The sequence below is a fragment of the Eucyclogobius newberryi genome, unplaced genomic scaffold (assembly GCF_026437365.1).
Source record: "Eucyclogobius newberryi isolate DKJ021-1_F unplaced genomic scaffold, fEucNew1.0.hap1 SCAF_6, whole genome shotgun sequence".
NCBI lineage: Eukaryota > Metazoa > Chordata > Actinopteri > Gobiiformes > Gobiidae > Eucyclogobius > Eucyclogobius newberryi.
Genome location: NW_027316278.1, coordinates 29,109,639 through 29,130,434, shown reverse-complemented (window position 1 = coordinate 29,130,434; position 20,796 = coordinate 29,109,639). Strand labels below are relative to the sequence as shown.

Here is a 20,796-nt window from a genome sequence, read left to right as displayed (position 1 = left end):
AGGCTTTTGTTCAATTAATTTGCTTTCATTGCATATGTGCGTTCTCAGATATGGAGAGTGCGTGTTCAAATCAGACATCTAATCTATCTAATTGATAACACTTGTAATTGAAAAACTGTTAACGTGGCATACAAGAGGGTTATGTTTGTATTTTGTGTTTTGTTGTTGTTCCAATAATTGAATTGGAAAGCAGAAGGAGCTCCTCTCTTTTGGTTGCCAGATCCTATGACTAAAACTAGTTTGCAATAAAACCCAAAGGAGCTCTCTATGACATGATGCGTCCTAAGTAAGAGCGCTAACTCACTTGTGTATTACAGCTATTGCCTTTAAGTAGCAGTGACACAATGGAAATGACAGACAAGTGCAGAGAGAAAGGATGCAGGGAAAACAAAAGAGCGGTTTAGTCAAAACATATTGTACAAAAGTGTATTTGTTCACCAGATACGGTTTGGGTGCCACTCCACTGGTGTTCGTTTGCCACAGGCTCAAAGCCCCATCTGCGTCCACAATACCAAACTGTAAGAGAGAGGAGCAAAAAGCTTTCAATAAAAGTAAAAGTTCTTCAAGTTCTTATGAGACTATTTCTGAGAGTGCTTTTCGTAGCCAAGTGAAATAACCTCAGCATCTAGTATTAAGGGACTACACATTGAACCTGTTTCATGAAATATGGCAGGGGAACCTTGGAATAAACAATTACCAGCGTGCCCCACTGAGCGAGTATGGAAGAGCCAAAATTAAAAAATACCCCCCACAGAGACGGCCTAGTCAGTCTTTAAAAGCATATAGTGTGTTGTGGAGGGCTTTACATAACATTGCCTGGTGGTGAGTCAACTCTTTAGTCAACTCAACTTTTTAGTACAGGATGTTCAGAAACTCTCCCTCTGCAAATATGCTCCTTCAACTTCAACTGCTGCTCTTCATATGCAATGTGAGTTCTATTTCATCCCTTCTGACTGCCTTCTGGCAGTTGTCCAGGACTCATAGAACTGTAGTTACATGACGTAACACTCAATTTAAAGGGGACATATTAAGCCAAATCTAATTTTTGTCTTCCCTTCTCATGTACCCACTTCAGAATCAGAATCAGAGTCAGAATAAGGTTTATTGCCATTTGTCAATGAACAAAATTCACAAACATAGGAACTTGTTTGTGAAACAAACAAAACAATGAACAATGAACAGCTACCAGATATATACAAAATAAGTATAGTTAAAATAAGGTTAGAAATAGACATTACATGTACATAAATAAAATATGCAGTGCATTAAGAAGTGAACAGTGCAGTGAGTGCAAGGTGCTTAGGCAGTGTTCCTGAGTCCAACGGCAGAAGGAAAGAAACAGTTCTTGTGACGGGAGGTTCTGGTCCGGATGGACCGTAGTCTCCTGCCTGAGGGGAGTGGCCTCCTGCCTGAGGGGAGTGGCCTCCTGCCTGAGGGGAGTGGCCTCCTGCCTGAGGAGAGTGGCTCAAATAGTCCGTGTCCAGAGTGAGAAGGGCCTGTGATCCGACCTGCACGTGCCAGAGCCCTGGAGACGTACAGGTCCTGCAGAGATGGAAGTCCGCGGCCGATCACCTTCTCAGCAGAGCGCACAATGCGCTGTAGTCTCTGTTTGTCCCTCCAGTGTACCACATGGTGATGGAGGAGGTGAGGATGGACTCAATGATGGTCGTGTAGAACTGCACCATCATCTCCGCTGTCAGATTGGCTTTACTCAGCTGCAGCAGGAAATACATCCTCTGCTGGGCCTTCTTGATGAGGGAGCTGATGGTGAGCTCCCACCTGAGATCCCGGGTGATGATGATACAGAGAAAGCGGAGGGAGTCCACAGTGGAGATGGGGGAGTCTGAGATGGTGAGGGGGGGCTTTGACTTTCCTGAAGTCCACGATCATCTCCACTGTTTTCTGGGTGTTGAGCTCCAAGTTGTTACCGCTGCACCAGGACACCAGCCGGACCACCTCCTCCTGTAGACAGACTCATCCCCGTCCGGGATGAGCCCGATGAGGGTGGTGTCATCCGCAAACTTAATTAGTTTTACAGAGTCGTGGCTGAAGGTGCAGCAGTTTTGTGCAAAGAGAAGAGCAGGGGAGAAAGTACACAGCCCTGTGGAGCTCCTGTGCTGATAGTCGTGTCTGAGACATTCTTCCCCAGCCGCACGCACTGCCTCTGATCCGTCAGGAAGTCAGTGATCCACCTGCAGGTGAAGTCAGGCACATTGAGCTGGGAGAGCTTGTCCTGGAGCAGAGCAGGGAGGATGGTGTTGAATGCAGAGCTGAAGTCCACAAACAGGATCCTGGCATAGGTTCCCAGGGAGTCCAGATGCTGCAGGGTATCTGTATGTGGGGATCAGGTGAACCATGGCGTGGTCCGACGAGCCCAGCGTGGCCCGGGCCACGGCGTGGAAGGCGTTGCTGACTGTTGCGTAGCAGTGATCCAGCGTGTTCTGCTCTCTAGTCGGGACTTTAATAAACTGTCTTTATTTTGGTAGTTCGTGGCTGAGATTCCCCTTGTTAAAATCGCCCAAGATAATAAACAAGGAGTCTGGGGAAGTCCGCTCCACGCTCAGAACCTGGTCCGCGAGCACGCGCTCTGCCTCCTGCGCGCTCGGCGAGTTGTAAACAGCAGCCAGGATGAATGAGGCAAACTCACGTAGCGAGTGGAATGGTTTGCAGTTGATGAAGAGATATTCCAGATCAGAAGAGCAGTATTTGGAGATCACTGTCACATCTGAAGACCGGGCGTTGTTAATGTAGAAACAGACCCCGCCGCAACGTTGTTTTCCGGTGAGAGCTCTCAGCTCGGAGAATTTGGAATCCCTCCAGCTCCATGGCGCAGTCCGGGACGGATTCGCTGAGCCACGTCTCTCCGTAAAACACAATACGGGAAGAAGAAAGGTCTTGGTTTCGTCTCATCAGCAACGCCAGTTCGTCCACTTTGTTGGGTAGTGAGTTCAGGTTGGAGAGGAAAATCCCAGGTAAGGGCGTAAGTGTGCCTCGCTTCCTCAGCCGCACGAGCGCACTAGCGCGCCTTCCTCTTTTGCAGCATCTCACGATTTTAGCCAAAATAATAGCCATTTCTGCAGCCGATGCTAAAAAAAATGAACTGTATTCGTAGGATTTGTGGTCCTGATGGATAGGAGCTCTTCACAGGTGTAAGAGCACGCAGACACACAATTAACTAACAAAAACAGACAAAACGCCGAGGCAGCCTTCAGCGGCGCCATCTTGGAGTGGAGTCTCTTGAGGTTGTATTTAGAGTGATTCATGCATGTCATTGTTATTCTCCTTCATTTAAGACGCCATTGCTCTGATAATTCCTTTATTCACCGAAACACAAACTGTGCACTGTTTATTTCTTAATTGGTGATCCACGTGGAATCAGCAGCATCACGAATCCATATTATTTTTTATTTTTGTTATAAATCTGCCGTTTGCTAACGTGAGATTTGTGAATGTCGCAATTCCTATATTATTTAAGATAACTGACGCTGGGTACTGCTCTTCAACTACTTTTGTTGCTGTTTTCTCTAATCGTAATATAACTATAACATATAATGTAACGTTTCATTAGTTATAAATAAAATAAAGACTGCAATCAATGCAAACTTGCTGGCCTGGATACCAACCTTGTTTCCCTGGTGGCTGAATCGTATGCGAGTGACTCTTGAGTTTCCTGGACTCCGAAAGCAGATAATCTGTTGAGAATGACCCCACTCAAACATCCTCACGCTGCCGTCTTGTGCACCAGTCAAATCTGAGAGGGAAAAGCAGAAAAAGAAAAATCACTTTACACACAAGTCTCTCTGAACAGATTGCAGCCTGGTCCCAACTCCCAACACGAGGTTTTGGCTTTTCTCTGCTCCAAAATCCAACTGCTGTATAATTGATTGAGGACATGGTTTATTTCACACAGGCTTCGGCAGCCCTCTTATTATAACCCACTGGGCCCTTTTTCCACCCAAGTAGCTCTCGGCTCCCTCCCCACACTCCGAAACACAGGGGTACAAGATTGTGTGCGCTCAGCCTTGCCTTAAAACATCAACATCAGAAAGAGGGAATAACAACAAAATCCCCAGAATTTTAAGTGCATCTGATATGACATTTTAGACAGCTCATTCATCTTTAACCGCTTGTTCCCGTTGGGGGTCGCGGGTGACTGGAGCCTATCCCAGCGACTTTGAGCCTTAGGGGCCAGCTCGTCACACGTAGACATAGAAAACCTCACTTTTACATGAATTCACGGAGGGCAATTTTGACCATGTTTATGGTGACATCTCACCTTAATTTTTCCCGGGTTTGAGCAAACAAAAATAGGTTATATAAATGAACAGGAAAACTCCTTCTGATGCCCAATAAGCAGCACAATTCTTTATCACGATTACAGTTTGGCGCTTTAATAATTATCAAAATCTATGTGACTATCCCTTTGACTCCTAAAGTACATTTTCAAATATGCACTTTATTACTTTTATGATTTCGGATACTTTTACGTCAGTATTTTTTGCCCCTGTAGCTATATTTTACTTGAGCAACAAAGTACTTCTTTCCCCACAACTATTAGAACTTGCTACTTCATAAATGCAGGTGCATGGTGTAAAACTATGATTAACATAATATTATATCACCAAAAACATAATCACACTTTATGTAATCGTGCACTATTGCCTATGCACTATGTAAATATTAGAATCTACACTTTTAAGAGACAGACCTTGTTTAGACTGAATGAGACTTACAGTAGGGCAGCGTGGGATGAGAGGTCATTCTTCTCACATTGTTGATGTTTCTCTTGATCATCTGGAGGCAGAAGAGCAGATATTTGTTGTTATTTCAAAATATGATATATATAAAGAAGCACAAAGCTACAGTGTTTCATAAGCTTATCTCAACTCAGCAGTTAAAACAATATGAATGTAACCTGAGAAGAATTACATTTCACTGTTGTTTCAAAACGACAACATTACAGAATGGATAACAAAGATACTGCGATGGTAATGTTGGCCAACAATAATATGACAATCAACAACTGCATCATGTCATGGTTACATTCTCTGAAAATGGCCCCAGGATGATTGGGAATTCTTTGTATACCGGTAATATAATTTTTTATCATTACATCGCATCAATTATTTTACATTTCATCATGCAGCACTTAGGGCAATTTCTTCATTGTTTTGTCTCAAAAAAGCAGGATTTTGGACAGTCCATCTATGTCAGCCAGGTTTTCCGTTTGTCATTTAGATTCTATTTGAAAACCTTTGTACATATATTTATGTAAAATACCTCCTAGTATCAAATATTGGTATCGAAAATAACCTCCCAAAAGTAAATTCTAAAAAAAATCTCACACTAGGAAGCAATAAAAACAAGAGATTTCCTAGCCCGTAGGCTTTATTAGAGCGGAAAAGGACAGTGTAAATGGGCGATGAGAGAGAAGGGAGGGCATGCAGTAAATTGTCGGGGTCAGGATTCGTACTCACGACACTGACATACACGTGCTGTGCCTTAACCACTCGACCAACGGGCAGCACCAAAAATCAGGTCTAGTTTTAAAATGCAAGATGGATAAGTAACAACGTCTCCATGGAGCTGAGCAGAAGGCAGACACTCCACCAGAAAAGTTACATAGTGTTTAATATGCAAGTCTCTATTTGCAGAAAATAAAGTGTAAAATAATAAATAAAGAGCTCGCCGAATGAGCAGTCATAACGCTCTTGGCAAACCTAAAGATAAAAATGAATAATTAATTAAAGCTATTTAAACTGCTTTGAGGTCTTGGCCCCGAGAGTAAATGAGAGCAAATGTTAAGCGACAACATAAACTAATCCCATAGAACTAAGTATAGAATTATACAAATATTTGCTAGATGAAAACGGCACTATGGGAAACTAGATTGTTACATTTTTGAAAAGCAACCATTACCCCGAGACAGAGCCAAGACATGGTATGCAAATGTAATCTTGTTCTCAAATATTCATTCAAGTAGAAGTTAATTCATGTTACCGACTTAATAATTAAATCGCAGCACTTTACAGCACAATGATGGTATGATAATCGGCTGGAGAAAACATACTAAAAGCATGGCAACTAAAAGGATGGTTATTACCGCGTATATTCCGGACTATAAATCGCACCTTTTTTCATAGTTTTGGCCGGGGTGTGATTTATAGTCCAGAGCAACTTATATGTGACATTATTTGTTATTTTCGCACTGGCACCCGCATTTCACATGTTGATTATTTTTACACTGACAACCACAAGAGGGCGCTCTAGGCTCAAAGCGATGCAGAAGAATCTGCACTTCCTCTACCTCCGGAGTTTGTGGAGTTGTTTAGAAGTGACACTGAGGAAGAAGAATTCAGTGGATTTAGTGATTTGGGGTAAAACTGATGCTTTGGTAAACTTGTTAGCATGTTCTTTATGCTATAGTTATCTGAATAACTGTTAATATGTTACGTTAACATACCAGACACTTACCACAGTTCTGTCTGTGCGTCATGTAGCTGAAGGTGTTAGCGTTAGCATACGTACACATATTCATCATGTTCTCTCATCTGTTATTATTTTAAATTGCATTTCAAGATGAAATGTCTGTTCTTGGTCTGAGATTGCATCAAATACATTTCCCCCCAAAAATGCTTGTACTCCAGTGCGACTTATATATGGATTGTCTGGCTGGTGCGATTTATACTGGACAATTAGAATGATAAACGATTATAAAGAGTCTGTACAAGACTCATACACACATGCACGATTCTCTCGATTAAAAAGATCCAAGCTGATCATAACAATCTGAGAACAAGAAATGACTGGATCTCAATCTTGATTAAAATGTGATCAAATGGCATTACCGTACTGTAAAGTGCAAAAATTAAATTATTATAATTCAATTTATTTTGTAAAATCTGCTTTCTTCTCAAGAGCACTCACCACAGCAGCTCCTCGTCCTGTCTGCACACCTCCTAACCAGGGCATGTTTATGGGTGTTCCAGGGCTACTGTGGGTGTACGGAGTGGTCCCATGAAGCGCCGCAAAGTCATCACGTGCATGGACCACCAGGAACTCATCTCCACTGACACTAAAAACAAACAACATTTCAAACCCAAAACAAGCACAATAGGTAAAAATCCTCCAGCAAAGGTGGTCCCGACCAAGCAAAGGGTGGTGACACAATGCATCTGGTTCATCCAATGTAATTGCAATATTTATATCAAATTTAAGTTACATAGTACATAGAACGTTTGGAAATTTAGGTGGCCTTTGTGCCAAATATGTTTACCCTTATATGAGTGATATTATTCTGCAGTGTTGGTACTTGAGTATGATTTTTGTCTTCTCTAACCAGCCTCTGATTGTTATGCAGCTCAACAAGAGAAAAAGCTGAACAACTCTGAGTATATGCCACCTACACAACCAGCCGAGCACCAATTGCATGTTTCACACCCACACTCAATTTAGCCGCACTGGTGGAAAGGGTGAAAAGGTCAGGTAGATGGTACCCTGGATGAACTTTACTGAGCTAACGGAAAGTACAGATGGAGGGAGGCAATATTGGCAGAAAACAATACATCAATATTTTTCTCAACATCCTGATGACAATATTCAGATGACAGGCAATCCATCTGAAATCTGCTAAAACATGTCTGTTGTATTGGTTGAGGGTCCAGTTTGCACAACAGTGCAGAAATATAACTTTACATCTTTATTTACTAAACAACTCTTTTTGCAGCTTTTTGACAGTATATATATAGTATACAAACGTGTATGCTCAGTCGCTCACCCTTTGGCTTCAGCATCATCATCATCGATCCACGTCATGATCTGTGTAGCCAAGATGGATGACACATCGAGCTCTTGAATGTCATGGGTGGAGGCCATGACTAAACAGTTGCGGTTTGCCTGTGAGAAAAATGAAAGTCATTATAAAGCAAAAATGTATTATTTTCAAAGTGCAAAAATGTGACTGACAAAAATATCAAATATCAGTCACTGTTCATTTCGTCACCAAAATATTTCGTCATAGTTTTTGTCAATGTCATATTTTTGCTGACTAAAACCAAATAAAAACTAAATAAAAGTAATCATAATGATTGTACAGCAAGTTTGTTTATTTTTAATCAGCTCCTTTTGCAGACCTTTTTAAATCACAGATTATACTTGATATTCTAATTTAGCAAACCTACAGACTTATCTCCCACCTCTATCCTCGGCGTAGGATACTGTTCACAAACAATAGATTACGACTGAAGTGGGAAGATGCGACAAGCTCAACTTAAAGTGTACAGTCTTTTGATGGCTGTTGAAGTGAACATGACTTTTCAAGTGACAGTGTGGAGTCTATAACAAAGACTACGAGGGTCTGCAAACATCAAAGAGGCAGGATATGGAGCAAAAGCTCTGTCCTGTGCAGTGGAACGAAGCTTCAAAATCTATTCTAAAAACTGCAAAGACATTTGCAAGGGTGATAACTGCAGTATATGAAGATGTGTCATACACAAAAGTGTGCCATTTAAAGTGATATTAGAATAAGTCATAAGTTTACCTTATTAATGGCAAATGCTGTGATGATGTCAGATTCCTTGTGGATGATTCGTGCTTTTCCACCAGGGAAGGCCCTGTCTGACTCCGCCTGAAGCACAAATATAATGGAATGAATATATTCAGCTTTTCTTCTTCCAGGGAGAATAGAACTAAATGGCCTCAAGTAATCCTGACTCTACAAAGATTTATCCTATGTGAATGTACATACCGATACTCCTTAGTGATGCTGAGTGCATGGATTGGATAACTGGGTTAGTGCCATTAGTTCTGAGCAGAGCCTAAGCCATGGGCACAGACAGTAGCACACTGCTCCTCTGGGAGACGTGGCAGAGCGATGCACAGTGTATATATGTTACATTTAGGCACCAAAGCCTCTTTAAACGAGACAGACATCCTTTGAGATCAAATTAAAGTCTTCATTGCATTTATTCAAGAGGAAAAGACCATGTCTTTTTCTGTCAGATGGAATAAAATAAAATTTGACTTGCACAAGTCTAAATATGGTGGTTTGCTATTTGCCGAGCTCATAATCCCTGTAGAGCGCAGATTCACTGCGACAGTACTGGGGCCATTAATCAGAAGCTATTCAGCTTCATAGCAAGTCCTCCGAGAGACTGGCTTAATTAACACTGAGCCAAATAGAGGCGCTACAATGTGGCAGCTCACACAGAGTCAGAAGATTAGAAAACTCCACCAAGCAAACATGTAAAGGGCCATTTAGCTTCAAGTTCTCATCAATATTTAGCCAGTTCCATGTAAGATTAATATCAAACAAAATCAAGAACTTGGAGGGCTCATAACTTCTTAAATCCACTGTTACAGTTCAGTGTCAACACTCAAGTAAAACTGAGGAGCAACAAGACTCCAAGAGTATTTTTGTTGTGAATTACCAAAGATTAACAAACTAATTTAGACACAGATTGAAAACTACGGCACAATTTTCACATCAAAGAAACAACTGTAAATCTGAATTAACATTACCTGATTTGTCCCGTTTTCGTCCATTCCTGAATATTTCACTAAGTCAGTTTGGTCCTCAATTGACTAATGATTGGGGAAACGACACAAGGCAGAGGGAGACACACAAAACATTCAGCAACAACAACAACACAAACAACAACGACGACAGTGGTGAACCATGCAGTCAAACACACAAAAATGGATGTGCTGTTAATCAAATAAGCTGCATCATTTTACATGGATCAGAGCATTATGATATCGTTAAAAGCAGTAATCAGGCCATGCTAACAGTTGACAAATGCATTAAGGGGAATGTGGTGACAATATGGATGCAATTTAACAGGCAGTAATTACAGGGGTGTGCAGGGGAACGCACACTAGTTAATATGTAATTAAGTGGGAATCACTCAGGGAGCTACTGTACTCTTTGGATACGCAAACACAATCACATTCATGGCTTACCTCATTTGGGTCACGCTTTTTGGTGAAGATGTTGCGAATAAAAGTCTCTTGCACTTCTTCTTGTTTCACTAAAAACTGCCACAAACGTTTTACTGGCAGTGTCGAATGACGACTCGATCTGAAAAAGAACAATAAATAAATTAAAAACATTCCTAGATGAAATTGTATTTGACAATTGCTGACACATTTAAAAGGTGCACTGTGCAGCTTTTCTAGTGGAGAATTATCTTAAATATGTCAATGTTTCATTCACATTACTACCCATGTCCTCAGATATGAAATAAACATATTCAAATCAATTACTGTTTATCGATTATAACATGCTATTTTGCCGGGCGTGGCCAGCTCTGAATTTTGTTCCTTAAACCATGTTAGCCTTGGTGCATTTGGGCTGGGAAAGATTCAGAGCCAGCTCATAGTCAGACCAGTGCAGTGGATAGTGAATGAAGTGACAACGAATATCTTTACTTGAGTAAAAGCTTTTGGTTGATTTTCCCAATATGAGTGACAAAAGCTGACATGGTTAAATGATTTGATAATTTGAGTTTGTTACACTTCTTATGAAATATTAGAATCTGTGCATCGTTTGATGTTTAATCTGTCTGATTACATTATCCATCTTCTTCTTCCACTTATCCGGGGCCAGGTAGCGGGGGCAGCAGTCTAAGCAGAGACTCCCAGGCTTCCCTCTACCCAGAACCGCGCCTGGTCTGACCCGTCACCTAGGACCGTTTGCCTTAGGAGACCCTACGAGGGGCTTGTAGCCACGTTAAGGTGTCGGTTCAAGGAGGAGGATTCCATTTACTCGGTGTAATACCTGAATGGTGTGTTGGTGGGTTCAAACAGGGCTTTGTGCCTGAGAAGTGCTGGGCCAGGCGTTTCATCCAGGAGGTGAGTGGAGATGTATTTGGAAGGGGGCCCACCAAAGAGCTCCAGCCTCTTCTGCAGTACCTGCTCCCAGCGCTGCAGCATCTTCAGCACAGCGTGGCACAGAGGGGACGCCACAGGGAGGTCTGGAAGAATGGAACAGACAGGAAAGACTTATGATTCTCTCAACAGACGGAAAATACAGTGGAATGGGAAACTAAGAAAATGAATCATGTTGATATCACAATTTTCAAATGGCACAGCAAATATTTAAGATAACATAATGTCTTCTGCAAATAAAAATATTGTATATAAAACCTGCTAACCTGTAGTTTACACATCTACAAACGTGTTCTGAAGCCCATACAATTTCTTGTTTTATTCTAGCATTTCACGTTTCCATCTTCTGAAATGCTGTTGTTGTTGTTGTTGTTTTTGTTGTTGTTGTTATAAAACATAAATCATCATGGCAACACTACGATATTAGATGTATTGTTCTGGCTAATCAGGCTGTGCGTATAGAAATGTCACCTAGTAAATCATATCCGGCAATGGGATAAAAGGACTTGAGGTTAACCAGCACCAACTGAACCATGGCAAGACGCATCAGACACCAACTGAAAAGACAAAAAGGAATTAAAAATGCATCGTATTTTACAGTCAGGGACAGACTTGCACATAAGTTATGATGATGGTTGTAAGTGCATGTCTGATTATTACCTGTATGAATTATTGTTGGAGTGCTCCCTTTGTGGCGAGTTTGGGTCAAACACATCTTTGTAGTCTTCATCTTCGTCGTCATCCTCACTTCCTTCACTCGCCTCAGAGTCATATTCGATTCGGTTTTCGTATGTTGGCAACAACGGCTAAGAAAGAATACAGACAGAACAATGATTATCCACCGTTATAAAACAGGCTGAGCTCATCTCAACATCTTTGACACCAGTCATCTGAAACTGTTCAACATCTCTGCCAACACAAACTAGAGGTGATATATTTGTCATTATATTATCTAAAGGCGATGGCATTTTTCATAGTGAAAAGACAAGGATAAGAGATAAGGAGTCAATAAGAGATTAGCAATATTTTAACAATTCTAGCATCTATGATAATATCTATAATCAATAATTAGATTTATAGCACCTTTCAAGACACCAAAAGCACTTGACGCATTCAGGGGTGTAAGTTACATTTGTAGCCACACCTGCCCTGGGGCAGAGTGACAGAGGCCAGGCTGTTCATCTGCCCCATCGGCCCCTCTGACCAAAACTCAATAAAACATCACATTCATCAGGGTATATGCAGGGAGCCTGAAGAAAAATGTAATACATTTTTAAGGCTTTTTAAGACCTTTTTTAAAAATGAAGACTTTATCGGAACTTTAAGTAATAATCAACCTGAACACCATAAAACGATTAAACGCCCCTAAAGCTAGTAGTCCACACATTTGTTGTTGTAAAAAACAGGTCACATTTCCCGTTTAATGAGTCATTTTTACAAAGTTTAAGGATAACATCATGGCTTTTGGTAGCTTTTAGTACATTTTGAACTAAACCTATTATTCTCATGCCATGCACCTAATGTACTCTTTTGTAAAATAGTTCTATATTTCGGTGAAAACACTGCAGAGCTGTGCAGACTTCTGTGGAGCCTGGAGCAGAATATAGAAAGGACAAATCCTGTTCAATCCAATTGAATTTTATTGTTATTGCTTTGCCTGGAATGTTGGCTATCACACTTTTGTCAATGACAGGTGTTTTTATGGTGATATGCCATACTATTAAACATTCTTGGCGAGGGGTCAAGAACCTCCACCAAAGACACATTTTAAATATAAGATGTTGGGCTGTTCTTTACACTCCTCATTCTAATAATAGCACTAAAGTTCTGGTCAATGTAGCCTAGGTCTCATTCCTGCCTATTGTAGACAGTAAAACCTAAATGTCTGCAAGCTGCTGTTTTGACCACTAATTAGGCTTTTGATTGATTAATCTGCTTTATTTCACGTCATTAACGAGTTGAAACGTTTAGCCAAGAGCAAAACATCTCCTCTGTCAAGCTGAGGTCTGGTTTGTCTCTTCACTTAAGCTTTTTTTTATTACACCAAAGCAAATGACAACAACCCAATGTGCTAATCTGCAGCCTAATTATTATGCACAAAAGGGTCATTCCCCTGTTTATAATGGGACATATAAAGACAAATGACAGCACACTGCCTTTTAAAGTCTACTAAAACCTCAAATGTGATAATGTGCTCGTTATCACATGTTGAATGCTAGTGAAAAGAAAAGCCAAGTTTTTACAGCACCGTGACACAACATGAATAACTTCTCTCCCTACATTTCCAGACAATGTTATTGTAATCCACATGGTTCAGACGCTGCCACAGGGAAAACTGCACTGTACAAGAACGACCACCATCTACTTTTTAGAGGTGATATTTATGTGCGTGCCGTGCATGATGCAAAATAGTTCAATGTTAGACTAAAATACATCTTCTAACAATTATCCATACAGTTGTGATGAAGATGTTTTAATACTTTTTAAGGGGTTTAATTTAATTTTGACAAGCAAGTATTTGTGTTCATGAGCCTATATTTGATCAAATTTTAACTTTTACTTCCCGACTTAATTAATCTAATATATATTGTGAACGCAGACCATTTCAAATGTAGCAGTAAACAGTGCAAAAATAACTATTTACAGTTACCTTGGCAATGAAATAATCCCAAATGCTGAGCTCTGGCGGGACAAACTGCTCCTTAAAGATAGATGCTGCTTCCCTCTCCACCACAGGCACGAACATGGGGCTGGGAGGTCCTTCTCTCTCCATTGAAGACTCTTCTTTTGAACCGCTGCGTGATGACGACAGGAATCTAAAGCGCCTGGACTTCCGCTCGGAGCCGTCGATACCTGGAGAAGCTACGAAACAAAGACGCATGCCATTTTAAATGTTCTGCCACACAGATTCTTATGTTTTTATTTTGAGATGGACACAATTCATGAGTTTCAACTTCTGGTTACGTGGACCGCTTTGAGGACTTTCGAAAAGATAAACTATTTTGTTAGTTATTAGATATGGCAGCTACATCAACAAATCAAGAGCTATGGATGTGCATCTAAGGCTTCCTCTACATCATACTTTCATCAGTAAACATGTTGGAGTATGAGACCTGTTTGTATGGTGCCCTGGGTTAGTCTACAGTCATGTGTTTTGACAACCTAAATAAAGCTTTCTTTTTTCGGTGTAAAATGCACAAAAGAGTCACAAAAGAGTCATATTCTCAGCAGAGTTAGACTGAGAAGGTGCCGTGTGAGAAACAGCGATCCCACGAATCGGCTGATGGATTTCTCAATGACCCCGAGGAGAGGCCAATTAATTTAGCAAACCTGATTCATTTAGCTCCTGGGTCACCTTTAAAAGCGCCCAACACCGGGAGGCACTTAACTGCAAAGTCAGAGCAACTAGAGCATTTAAACTAACCAAACCTAGCCTTACTTTGTGAACTTAGGTGCTATTACTGCACTGATAGATACTGGTTTTAGGTGTGAACATTTTTATTTCTAGATCAACTACCTGAAAAAATAACTTCCATACCACACCTCTTAAATGCCTTTCACTGTAATCATTATTGATTCACTCCACACTGTAATTTCCTGCACACGTTGATAAAGTGTGAATAAGTCAAACCTGCTCAAATCAAGATTGCCTTTCTGAATTCATTCATTTAGCTCGTGCAGATCTTCCTTTTTTACAGTGTACTAACCAGTCGGGGGGGTCCTGGCGGGGCTGCTGGTTTTGTCTCGCACCGGGGTCCGCGCTCCTCCTCCGAACACGGTGACCCAGAGCTGGCTGTTGAGCGGGTGGGTCATGATGTGGTAGAGCTCGTTGCTGGAGTGAGTGGACATGCCGTGAACAAACAGACTCAGATACACGGCTGTGAGGATCTCGCAGAGCAGCACGGAGAGGCCGGGCTGGCTCTCCTCTCCCGCCGAGGTCAACAAGCGGATTAAAGAGGCGATTCCTGAGGGGACGAGATCACAGGGGAGGACGGACGGGAGAGATTTAGAAAAACAGAAGGACAAACTTGACTTTTTTGAGCTTTCTACTAGGGCCCTAATTAATCACAATCCCATTTTATATATAGTTGGACCTACATGTAGTTAGACCTCCTCAAACAACTTCAGAAATGTGATTATTGTATTATGTTGCATGCATATTTCAGTCTCTCAAATATTAATACTTCTAGCAAAACATACATTGCAAATTTGATGTTAATGCAACACAAGTCAGAAAATTCTATATTTGTCAAAAATCATTATTTTCTTCTTCCATATAGTTTATTCAAATGTACCCAAAGTTGTGTTTTGTTTCAGCTAAGCCTGTAATCTTTTGTTCTCTGCAGTCATCTTTCTGGGAGCTGAAAATGTGTCGTTCTTTCCTCCACTTACTCATCCTCTTCACTCCACCAAGAAGCTACAACCAATCAGGAGGCTCTCTTCCCCTTGCTTTCATTTATTTATTTATCTATAAACGTTTTAAGTTTATAAGGACAACTGAACTGCACTCACTGTATGCTTTGCTGGATATTCGCTTAATTTTAAATAGACCAGTGAAGAATAATGTAATTTTTGAGGTGGTTGAAACATGAGACATCACAGTGTGTACTACAAAGACTGGTTCAAAAAGCCAATAAAACTATAAAGCCTTTAAAGAAACATCAAATACTGTACTGTGAATCATTCTTTACATGTTTTATGAGTCAGGAGCTATTGCATGAATAAAGATCAAAGTACTTCCTTTTCATTACACAAAGGCCAGATTTACTCAGCGTTTGCTCAGGTGCAAAAGTGGTTGGAGAGTAGAGGAGAGAAAAAAAGCACAGACGCAAGAAATAACACAAACGTCCCTCGGAAAGATGCTTCTTTTCTAAACACAGAAGTCGTCTCAGCTCCACCACTGCGTCTCTGCCAAACTAAGACAGAACTGGACGATATGCCTCGTCCGCGTGCTCCTGGAGCTGCTGATGCGGCCACTAAGAGAGACTAAAGGATAACATTTGTTCTTTCTGCGTCAGGAGCTGTGCAGCTGATGATGAAACTGGAGAATACTTATGAAGGCCTGCTCTGGGCATGTGCTTGTATTGCGTTGGAAGCGTTTCCCGTTTTCAGTCTGAGCAGGTTTAGCGCAGCGCTCACAACAGCAGCAATTTCACTCATGAAGGGTATAGTCACTCGAGTCATTTATGCACCGCTGGATGAAATGCTGTAAGATGTGAAAGGTTGAGATTCTCACAAAAATCTGCGCAACATGGATGCACGCACTTATTGTGGTCCTTTTTTGCGTGTTTTTACTGAACAGCAGTTGTAAAGAGGATTCAAACCAACCCAAACCAGCAATAGCCCCTTTTGTTCTTTGCTCCTTGGTCCTTACTGTTTCCCTCATGATTTGGCTCACAAAAGTTAAGGAATAAGAGAAGGAAGAAGGTGTGTTTGCCATTTGAGTATAAGAATGCAATTAATATTTTATTCACTTAACAATAATACCGGTTGCAATTTTTTTTGTGATTGAGGTAAAATAGATGTGTTTTCATTATCCAAAAGCCACTACCAGCAGCACAGAAGTAGTAATTTGCTCTGGTTAAAAGTAACAAGCTGTGGATAAACTGTATTCCCGTTCACTTTGTTACCTGGCCACTGAGCAGGACAGGTGTTGGGTTGAACAGACTCCTCCACGCTGACTGTTCGAAGGGTCAGCTTCTGGGACAACAACACGCTCTCATACACAATCCCAGTGAAGGGGTCAACATGGCTGTAAAAAAACAAAAGCACAAAATTACAGGTGGTGAATACTGTCCGAGGTAAGATTGACAAAGAATATGGAGTATATTCACTTGACTTGACTGAAAGGGACAGAAACAGAACAGAAAGGGGGAAAAAAGCAACATTTTTCCATTTTGTGTTGAATTTTATAGCCCCATTCACAGTTTGTGCGATACATTTCTGATGGATTCTAAATAAATCTGGAGAAGTTCAACATTGAGTGAATCAAAAAAGACGAGAATTCATTTGTCGCCCCCCTACACTCAAATGAAACATAACACCAGCAAAGAGGAACCATCACGTTTAAGCACCTCTTAATTAGGATGTTAAAAGCCACAGTGAACGCAATTCAAAACGCAACATGAGGCCCAATTCTCAAAGCTATTTAGTGCAAAGCTACTGCATCAAATATCAAAGCACAACATGCAGAAAAATGCGATGACACTCCAACTTGGCAAGTCCCAGCTGTAAAAGGCAGAAAATCCTATAAAGGAGAAAACAGGGGCTCAATTTCATCAAACCTCAGCACTCCAAGACCGTTTATATTCTAATTAGCATCACAAAGACAACGCTAATTTAGAAACTGCTGCACTAATTAAGTTATGCAAGCTCTGAGTGAGAAAGCGCTCACTTAGCACATAACTCCAAAGTTACGCAATATATAAAACCCAGCGGATCCTCAAGCAAATAATCACATTTCCTCACTTGTTTGGCTTTATATTAAATCACACGTGTTGCATGGACGTATACTAAATAAAGTACTTTCTATAGAGATATGCACTGAAATTAATTTGACCTGAATGGACCTGTGCTACTTAGAATACAGCAGGTGGTCTTGAATAAAGAGTTTTAGTAAATAACGGATGATAAAATGGGTTGAATGAGCACAACAGACGGGACAAAATAATTAAAGTCTAATTGCCCAGATTGTGAAGTCAGTCAATCAAAGCAATTTTGAGAGAGCCACAAATATAATTTTAACGAGACTCGACAGAAAGAAAAGAAGACAGACCACATGAAAAAACGCATTTATACCAGCACAAGCAGAGAACTCTGAGTAAGTTTGAGGGCACAGGGAATCATGTTTACGTAGGAAAACCCGCTGAAATGTTGAGGTACACACCTGTAGGTTTGTCCGTCACATAAACACTGATAGATGCAGGCGGACAGAGAGGCAGCCAGAGTGTGCAGCACATAAATCTGAAAATAGATTTAAAAAAAACATGACTCACTAACTTGTTGCTCTGAAGGTGTATGTCATCCATACTACAGCAAAGCGCTCACCTGGTTATTGACGACATCCGGATGAGGCGGGGAGTCCAGAGCGTTGATGGTTTGTAAAATGTCATGACTAAGGTTGGTGAGATACACAAAAGGATTAGCCACCACCGTTTTAACGTTGGACGTGCAGGCCACAAGAAGAGGGATGGAGGCGAACTGAGGCTGGGAGCATGGAGTGGTCACCGTCTCATTCTGCAAGGCAAAACAAATACATATATAATGTTCATTACAGGAACTCTCTTACGCCACCGAGAACAAACATTTGCTTTTCAAGCTTGGTAAACATCACATAGAAATCCATATACAACAATTAATGTGTCAATCAGTGGTGTCAAGTTATGGAATAGTTTGAACATCACCTACTGTAGTAGCATTCAGCCATTCTAAAAAGCATAGATGAATATGTTTTGAGGTATATAGCAAAGAAGGGACATTTTGGACATTGTTTTCAAGTAAAGAAAAAAACATGTTTTTTTGTAGTGAGTAAGTGTTTGCCATACACATTTGTAAATGTGGGGTGGCTTCTCTCTTTTGATGGTACATATTTCAAAATAAAAGATATAAAAAATAAACATTCAATCACTCCATCTAATTTTGCACATACAATTTTGTAGCCACAGCCAGACTTGTAGGGTGGTCACACCAGATACTAATTGATTACAACTAGATACTCATTTAAGCAAGTAATCAATACTGAAAAAACAAATAAATCACATCAACAGGAGAAAAATTTACCTTTCTACATTTATGCTAGTTCTCATAAAGCAAAGATCAAAATGGTTACATAAAGTTAAAGACAGTATTCTCCTTTTGTCACAGTTTATCGTCCAAAAAACTGTTTTTAAAATTATCAACGTGGTATGGAAATTGGCAATAAGTATTGAGCCTATTCCTTAGTATCAAAATTGAGTTTGAAATTTTAGCATTGAGACAACACTCGAAGACTGAGGAACTGAGGCTGTTACTTTGCACTAAAGGCCCTGAGAACTTCATACATAGATTGGTGAACAGTGTGGCGCTCTTGCAGTTGTATTATTATATGTATGAAATTACCTGGTGAGACTCCTGAAGCAGTAGTATGAGCTCCATCCGCACAGAGGCCAGTCCTCCGCCGTGGGAGCCGTGCAGACTACAGTAACTCAGGAACATCCGCAGTAAGGGCTGGTTACTCAGCAGCCAGTGCCTTCTGCTCCTCTGAGTGTCACAACCAGGGCTTCCGAGCTGAAAAATGGACATCGTTCTAATTCTGAGCCCATCTTACATTTGGATTTCAATACTTCTACATTTTCACAGTTTGTATGCATTAGCTGCCACCAGGTTGTGATTAAATTTGTTTGCTTTGCTGCGTGATTTATATGAAAGAAAAAGACGACCCACCTGTTCCTCCTCCGCATGCCCAGAGCTGAGGCCCTGCGCCTGGACACTCTGCTCTGGGAGGCAGGGTCTGTAGCTGCAGCACTGTTGGAGAGCCACCACCTGAGGAAAAGGAAATACAAAAGAAACCACGTCAAGGATAATCATTACTTACATCTTAACCTATGTCACGTTAGAATTGAGTGACGTACTGTAGTTTGTGTGATTTATAAATACAGAAAGAAAGACTTATTCACAAATGCTGGATTTTTCAGTGTCTAATTTGTAAGAGGTGGTTTTAACCCAAAAAGCAGAAGTTGGGAAGAGGCCAGCTCGTGACACATTGAGAGAAAAACAAATGCAGATTCAAAGCCAAACATCCAAAAAGTCAGATGTGAAAAAAATTAAATGTGAATATTAAAACAACAATATACTAACTTTTGAAATTGCAAAATAGATCATTCTCTCTCCGTTAATAGAGGGGCATGATAAAACATTTAACAGAGCCCAGACATAATAGCGATATGTCTGTTTATTTTTTCAATGGTGACCTAATCTAATAATCTGCTTTATTGGTGAGCTCTTCATATAGATTCAGTACTTCTCCTTTAAACACAGACAAATTGCCCCACCCACTCCTTTAAATTTCCCTTAAAAGAGGATTAAAAAAACATACCAACTGCATGTATCGTGTTAAAATCGGAATCCCAGCTCTAAAAGGTGTATGCCGTGTGTACTTGCCTCTCGTTCTAACCACTGGTACAGCTGATACCGCAGCTTCCCTCCGTCCAGCTCATAACCTGTTGAAAGCGTCCTGAGCTCATTGGTCATGATCTTCAAACAGGCGGTAAACTTCAGCTGCGCCGCGAGTATGTCATCAGACGGTAGGATGAAGTTACTGCCGTCCTCGGACTCCTCCCCGGGCACCGACTCCAACAAAGACGAGCCAGCATCCTGTGTGTCCTGTAGACAGAGGGAGGGAATAAATAATCTGTTACACGTCACTCTCAAAAGCAGCTTTATCATGCCATCCTTATAATCCGGAAAATCGGTTAAAAGTAGCACTTTTTTACATAGTTTTGGCCGGGGTGCGACTTATACTGCGGAACAATTTATATGTGATATCATTCATTATTTTCACACTGGCAACCACATTTCACAAGAGGGCGCTCTAGGCTCTAAGCGACGCAGAAGAAGAATCTGCACTTCCTCTTCCTCTGGAGTTTGTAGAGTTGTTTAGAAGTGACACCGAGGAAGAAGAATTCAGTGGATTTAGTGATTTGTGGTAAAACTGATGCTTTGGTAAACTTGTTAGCATGTTCTTTATGCTATAGTTATCTGAATAACTGTTCATATGTTACGTTAACATACCAGACACTTACCACAGTTCTGTCTGTGCGTCATGTAGCTGAAGGTGTTAGCGTTAGCATACGTACACCTATTCACCATGTTCTCTAATCTGTTATATTTTAAATTACATTTTAAGATGAAATGCCTGTTCCTGGTCTTGGA

At 40.8% G+C, this 20,796-nt stretch overlaps 1 protein-coding gene across 1 annotated transcript in view; it reads right to left on the bottom strand.

Annotated features, from left to right (window-relative positions):
- Window positions 1–20,796, bottom strand: part of LOC140347394 (dmX-like protein 1) — a 52,141-nt gene that overhangs the window by 9,749 nt on the left and 21,596 nt on the right. The window contains exons 29-47 of the mRNA XM_072433827.1: window positions 20,026–20,247; window positions 19,309–19,407; window positions 18,985–19,152; window positions 17,935–18,123; window positions 17,774–17,850; window positions 16,518–16,639; window positions 14,595–14,852; window positions 13,538–13,749; window positions 11,548–11,693; window positions 11,359–11,444; window positions 10,778–10,973; window positions 9,961–10,078; window positions 9,520–9,582; window positions 8,540–8,626; window positions 7,778–7,896; window positions 6,928–7,075; window positions 4,734–4,794; window positions 3,624–3,751; window positions 439–516 (exon numbers count right to left, since the gene is read on the bottom strand). Coding sequence (XP_072289928.1) covers window positions 439–516; window positions 3,624–3,751; window positions 4,734–4,794; window positions 6,928–7,075; window positions 7,778–7,896; window positions 8,540–8,626; window positions 9,520–9,582; window positions 9,961–10,078; window positions 10,778–10,973; window positions 11,359–11,444; window positions 11,548–11,693; window positions 13,538–13,749; window positions 14,595–14,852; window positions 16,518–16,639; window positions 17,774–17,850; window positions 17,935–18,123; window positions 18,985–19,152; window positions 19,309–19,407; window positions 20,026–20,247 — 2,577 coding nt within the window. The remainder of the gene's footprint in view (window positions 1–438; window positions 517–3,623; window positions 3,752–4,733; window positions 4,795–6,927; window positions 7,076–7,777; window positions 7,897–8,539; window positions 8,627–9,519; window positions 9,583–9,960; window positions 10,079–10,777; window positions 10,974–11,358; window positions 11,445–11,547; window positions 11,694–13,537; window positions 13,750–14,594; window positions 14,853–16,517; window positions 16,640–17,773; window positions 17,851–17,934; window positions 18,124–18,984; window positions 19,153–19,308; window positions 19,408–20,025; window positions 20,248–20,796) is intronic.